Below are 6,316 nucleotides of genomic sequence, written 5' to 3' on the forward strand. Positions count from 1 at the left end.
AGGGGGCGGGGCGGGGTGGGGTGGGGGGCAGCACCCGGCGTTTGGGGCATAAAGGTCCCGGCGGCGCCGCGGGCTCGGCGTCACCCTCGCCGTCGTCATCATCGCCGCCGCCATGGCTTTCGTCCCCGCGCCCGGCTACCAGCCCGCCTACAACCCGGTCGGTATTGGCCCCGGGGATCCCGACAGCCCCCCAGAACAGGGTCCCAGGGGTGCTGGGGGTCACTGTTGTCCCCCAAAATTAGGTCTCAGGGGTCCCAGGGGTCCCAGGAGTCTTTGTCACCCCCCCCCCAGGATGAGAACCCAGAAGTCAGGGTCCTGGGGGTCCCCGTCACTGCCCAAGATGGGGTCCCAGGGGTCCTGGGGGTCCCCGACACCCCCTGGATGGTGTCCCAGGGGTTGTGGGGGTCCCTGTTGTCCCCCAAAATGAGGTCTCAGGGGTCCCGGGGGTCCCCATCACCCCCTGGATGGTGTCCCGGGGGTGCTGGGGGTACCTGTTATCTCCCAAAATGAAGTCTCAGGGGTCCCGGGGGTCCCCGTCACCCCCTGGGATGAGAACCTGGAAGTCAGGGCCTTGGGGGTCCCTGTCACCCCCCCAGATGGTGTCCCAGGGGTGCTGGGGGTCCCTGTTATCCCCCAAAATGAGGTCTCAGGGGTCCCGGGGGTCCCCGTCACCCCCGCTCTGGGATGGGGACACAGGGGTTATGGTCCTGGGGGTCCCTGTCACTCCTCCCAAAATGGGGTCCCAGGGTCCCTGTTTCCCCCCAGAATGGGGTCCCGGGGGTCCCTGTCCCTTGCCCAGGACAGACTGGGGTCCCCGCTGACCTTGTGCGCCCCCCCCAGCCCCTGCCCTACGTGGCCCCCGTGGTGGGGGGGCTGTGGCCCGGCATGGCCATCTACGTGCAGGGGGTGGTGCAGCCCCACGCTGACAGGTTCGGGGGCCCCGGGGGGGCGAGGGGGGGCTGCTGGATCCCGGGATGCACGTTGGGGGCATGGGGGGGGGCGCGAGGGGAGATGGATGACATGGGGGGGACGACAGGGGGAGATGGGGGATTTGGGGGAGATGGGGGGACGTGGGGGGATTTGGGGGACATGGGGGGACACAGGAGGGACACAGGGGCCGTGGGGGGGCACAGGGGACATGGGAGGAGATGGGGGATTTGGGGGACGTGAGCGGACATGAGGGGGACATAGGGGGATTTGGGGGACATGGGGGGAAACGGGGGACACGGGGACGTGGGGGGGACACAAGGGGGACATGGGGGGGCACAGGGGACATGGGAGGACACAGAGGGGACACAGGAGGAGATGGGGGATTGGGTGGATATGGGGGGGGCACGAGGGGGATGTTGGGGGGCACGAGGGACACGGGGGACACACAGGCACAGCCCGGGGCGGGGGGGGCAGACGGGGAGGGGGCACTGCGCATCCCCCTGGGTTTGGGGTGAGCCTGGCGAGCGGGATGCAGGGACGGATGGACCGGCGGATGGAGGGAGGGACAGATGGATGAATGGAGGGAGGGAGGGAGGGATGGATGGAGGGAGGGAGGGATGGAGGGATGGAAGGATGGATGGAGGGAGGGAGGGATGGAGGGAGGGATGGAGGGATGGAGGGATGGATGGACGGATGGATGGGTGGATGGAGGGATGGATGAATGGATGGGTGGACAGATGGACGGATGGAGGGAGGGATGGACAGATGGATGGAGGGATCGAGGGAGGGATGGACGGATGGATTGATGGGTGGATGGAGGAAGGGATGGATGGGTGGGTGGACAGATGGATGGATGGATGGGTGGATGGAGGGATGGATGGAGGGAGGGATGGGTGGACAGATGGACGGATGGATAGATGGACGGATGGAGGGAGGGATGGATGGAGGACCAGCCAGCCGGAGGGAGGGCTGGAGCAGGACGCCGGCGTGGCCGTGGGCCCCGTTGCAGGTTCCGGGTGAACCTGGCCTGCGGCCCGGAGGAGGGGGCCGACCTGGCCCTGCACCTCAACCCCCGCTTCGGGGGCGAGGGCCAGGCGGTGCTGAACAGCCGCCGCGCCGGGTGCTGGGAGCAGGAGCAGCGCCGGGACCTCTGGCCCTTCGCCTGCGGGATGCCCTTTGAGATCGTCATCGCCGTCACCCCACATGGCTACCGGGTGCGGGGCCTGGGGGGGGGGGGCGGGGTCACCGGGGCAGGGGGGGCTGTGGGGTCCCAAAGAGGGGAAAAGGGATCCCAGAGAGGGGAATGCGGCCTGATGGGGGGGAGGGGGTATAAAGGGTCACAGGGGTATTTGGGGTCTTGTAGGGGGTATGGGGGTTCCAAAGGGGGTATAGGGGCTCACAGGGGGTACGCAGGGTCTCAAAAGAGGGATATGGGGTCCCAAAGGGGGTCTATAGGGTCCCAAAGGGGATGTAAGGGCTCACGGGGGTCTATAGGGTCCCAAAGGGAGGATATGGGGTCCCAAAGGGGATGTAAGGGCTCACGGGGGTCTATAGGGTCCCAAAGGGGGTCTATAGGGTCCCAAAGGGGCATATGGGGTCCCAAAGGGGATGTAAGGGCTCACGGGGGTCTATAGGGTCCCAAAGGGGGGTCTATAGGGTCCCAAAGGGGATGTAAGGGCTCACGGGGGTCTATAGGGTCCCAAAAGGGGTCTATAGGGTCCCAAAGGGGGGATATGGGGTCCCAAAGGGGGATGTAAGGGCTCGCAGGGGGTCTATAGGGTCCCAAAGGGGGGATATGGGGTCCCAAAGGGGATATAACGGCTCACAGGGGGTCTGTAGGGTCCCAAAGGGGGATGTAGGGGCTCTCAGGGGGTCTATTGGGTCCCAAAGGGAGGATATGGGGTCCCAAAGGGGGTCTATAGGGTCCCATAGGGGGGTATATGGGGCCCCAAAGGTGATACATGGGGCTCCTAGGGGGTCTAAGAACTCTCAGGGGGTATTTGGGGTCCCCAAGGGGGTATATGGGGTCCCCAAGGGGGCTGTAAGGGCTCCCGGGTGGATTTGGGGGCTCCAAAGGGGGATACACGGGCACACAAGGGGGGTGTGGGGTCCCATAGGGGGGATATCAGGTCCCCAAAAAGGGATGTAGGTGCTCGCGGGGGACACAGGGTCTGTAAGGGGGGGGTACGTTGGAACCCGGGAGCGTGCGGGTCTCGGCCCTCCCCCCTGACCCCCCGCCCCCCCAGATCCTGGTGAACGGCAGCCCCTTCGAGGAATTCCTGCACCGGCTGCCGGCCGAGCTGGTGGCGGCCGTCACCGTGGACGGGGACCTGGAGCTGCACGCCGTCACCGTCCTGGGCGGGAGGGTGAGGGCGGCCGGGACCCCCCCCCCCCCCCCCGAACCCCCAAACCCCCCCCGCGTCCCTCCATCCCCACCCAGGGACCCCCCCCAAATCCTCACCTCTGCCCCCCTCTTTCCGCAGGGGATGTACCCCCCGCCCATGCAGGTGAGGCTGGGGGGGGGCTTTGGGTGGGGGGGGCTTGGGAGGCTTTTGGGGGGGTCCCCATCTCCCTGCAAAGGATCCAGGCACTGGGGGACCCCCCCACCCCCAAATCCTCACCGCTGACCCCCTCTCTCCGCAGGGGATGTGTCCCCCGCCCATGCAGGTGAGTGCTGGGGTGGGGGGTGTTTTGGGGGTGTTTTGGTGACCCTCCCTCACCCATTTTTCTGCTCTCCCCCCCAGGATGTGCCGCAGACCATTCCCTACCTGCAGACCAACCTGCCGGTGAGTGCCGGGGTGGGGGGGGGGGGGCACACCGGGACCCCCGCTCCAGGGTGTCCCCAAACCCCCCCACTAACCCCCCCCCGCCTTCTCCGCAGGTGATGATGCAGCCGCCCACCCTCCACCCGGTGAGTGGGGACGCACCCCGGTTCTGGGGGGGGGGACAGGGTGGCTATGGGGGTCTCCGGGGGGGTCCTGGGGGGGGGGGGGTCGTGTCCCCCCGCCAGCCCCCTCCCTGTCCCCCCGCAGCCCGTCCCCTTCGTGGCCACCATCCCGGGGGGGCTGATCCCCAAGAAAACCATCGTGGTGAAAGGCTTCATCCCCCCCGACGCCGAGAGGTATTTGGGGAGGGGGGCGGGAGGGGAGGGGAAGGGGTCCCCAGCGCACCCTGACCCCCTCCCTCCCAATGTCACCGCCCCCCCCCCCAAGGTTCCACATCAACCTGCGGGCGGGCGCGGGGGGGGACATCCTCCTGCACTTCAACCCGCGCCTGGGCGAGGGGGCGGTGGTGCGCAACAGCCTGGTGGGGGGCGCCTGGGGGGCCGAGGAGCGCGAGCTGCCCCACAACCCCCTCCAGCGCGGCTGCTACTTCGACGTGAGTGCGCGGGGGCGCGGCTTGCACGGGGCGGGGGTCGCGTCGCACGAGGACGGGCTTTGCACACGGGTGGGAGCTGCTCGGGGGAGGGGGGGGGGTCGCGTCGCACGAGGGTGGGCTTTGCACGAGGGGTTGGCGTTGCACGAGAGTGGGCTTTGCACGAGGGTGGGCTTTGCACGAGGGGTTGTGCCGCACGAGGGCGGGAGCTGCACGAGGGGTTGTGCCGCACGAGGGCGGGCGTTGCTTACCCGAGGGGTCGCGCTGCACGAGGGCGAGCCGCGCTCGCACAGGGGTGCCCCAGCCCCGCGCCCGCCGACCCCCCCCCCCCCCCGCTTCTCCCCCCGCCCCCCAGCTCTCCATCCGCTGTGGGAACCATCGCTTCAAGGTCTTCGCCCAGGGGCAGCCCCTCTGCGACTTCTCCCACCGCCTGCCCCCCGGCCCCCACGTCGACACGCTGGAGGTGGAGGGCGACGTCGTCCTCTCCTACGTCCACTTCTGAGCCCCACGGCCGGGCTCCTAGCGTGCCCCGTGGCCACCGGCCGGGACCCCCGGTGCCCCCGTCGCCGCGCGGCACCCGCTCCAATAAAGCCGTTCTCGCACGTGTGCCTCCTGTCGTTGCCCCACAGACCCCACCCCCCCCAGCCTGCACCCCCCCCGGGTGGGGTCCCTTCGCTCCCCGGGGCGCTGCTGTCCCCAAACTTGTCCCCCCCGCCGCCACCAGCCCCATGGTCCTGTTACCGAAATCCGGAATAAAACTCCTTAACAGCAATGAGAAGTTAAGAAGCAGGCACTTCTTTATTGCAGCGCTGGGCGCACGGGGGATCGCTCCACCTAGCGTGCGTGCCTGTCTCATCCAATAGCACAGTTAAATACACATTTGATATACATATTCAATAGATTTACGAGAAATGTCACGCATAAACATCAACTTTCCGAGAAATCATTATAATACATCTCCTCCCATTTGCGCATGCTCAGTAATTTGAGTCAGGGGTCTTCTGGTGGTATCGGTGGTCGTCAGGACACCCCCTCCTCAAATTTGTCGGTTGAACCCCTCCTTGAAATCTCCATATATAGTTCTGAGAACAAGGTCGCCTTGCCCTTAAATCTTCTGGCTTGAAAGCGACGGCTCAAGGCCCCAGCTGCGTAACTGGTGCCTAGTTCTACCACTATCCTGACTACCCCTGACATACCAAATTAATTAGGATAAGGATATTTCATATATGAAATTTAACCCTATAGTTCTATGGTTAGTAAGAATCACCCTACATCTACATTCCAAATTCACATTGATTCAGTATTTTCCTATTATCAATCATTGATATTGTTATTGATTACAAGTCCTCGATGCCCAGATTGAGATGGAAAGGGTGTGGGGTTTCCTAGCAGCGAGCTGGTATTCGTAACAGGTTTGCAACACTTTGGAGGTTTTGCAACAGTCCCGTCCCCTAAACCTGGTCCCCAGCGTTGTCCCGTGGTCCTGAGCCCCGCGGTTCTGTCCCCACCCCCCCCCCACCACCACGTTCCCGTCCCCCCATCCCCGTCCCGTTCCCATCTCCCTGTCCCATCCCGGCCCCATTCCCAGTCTCCCTGTCCCCAACCCCGCCCCACGTTCCCGTCCCTCCATCCCTGTCCCCATCCCGGCCCCGTTCCCGTCTCCCTGCCCCATCCCAGCCCCATTCCCGTCTCCCTGTCCCATACCGGCCCCATTCCCGTCTGAGACCCCCGGCGCTTACGGGCAGAGCTGGGACGCAGCAGCCGGTCGGGGCTTTTTTTTTTGCCCCGTTTCAGCCGTAATTTGAAAAAAAAACCCAACAAAAAAAAACCCAAAAAAACCCCAAACAAAAAACCCAGCACAAAAACGTTCCCCGGAGCTTTCCCGTTCCTAATGGCTTTTGAGGCAAATTCCTGGGGTTTCGGGGCCGGCAGAGCCACCCAGGAGGAGAGAGACGCAGCTCATCTTTGTATCCTTGTCCAGGGCTGTGAAGATTCCTCCCCAGTGAGCTCT

The 6,316-nt window shown here is 65.2% G+C and overlaps 1 protein-coding gene across 1 annotated transcript; it reads left to right on the plus strand.

The window, feature by feature from the left end:
• The first annotated feature begins 85 nt into the window (after window positions 1-85).
• Window positions 86-4,812, plus strand: LGALS4 (galectin 4). Its single transcript, XM_086771583.1, has 11 exons — window positions 86-157; window positions 841-929; window positions 1,940-2,144; window positions 3,177-3,296; window positions 3,414-3,437; window positions 3,574-3,597; window positions 3,687-3,716; window positions 3,812-3,841; window positions 3,963-4,051; window positions 4,143-4,308; window positions 4,661-4,812. The coding sequence occupies exons 1-11, from the start codon at window positions 113-115 to the stop codon at window positions 4,805-4,807; spliced, it is 969 nt and encodes a 322-aa protein (XP_086627709.1). The 5' UTR covers window positions 86-112; the 3' UTR covers window positions 4,808-4,812.
• Window positions 4,813-6,316: the final 1,504 nt, after the last annotated feature.

Source organism: Chlamydotis macqueenii, unplaced genomic scaffold (assembly GCF_036417535.1).
Source record: "Chlamydotis macqueenii isolate bChlMac1 unplaced genomic scaffold, bChlMac1.mat HAP1_SCAFFOLD_10, whole genome shotgun sequence".
Lineage (NCBI taxonomy): Eukaryota > Metazoa > Chordata > Aves > Otidiformes > Otididae > Chlamydotis > Chlamydotis macqueenii.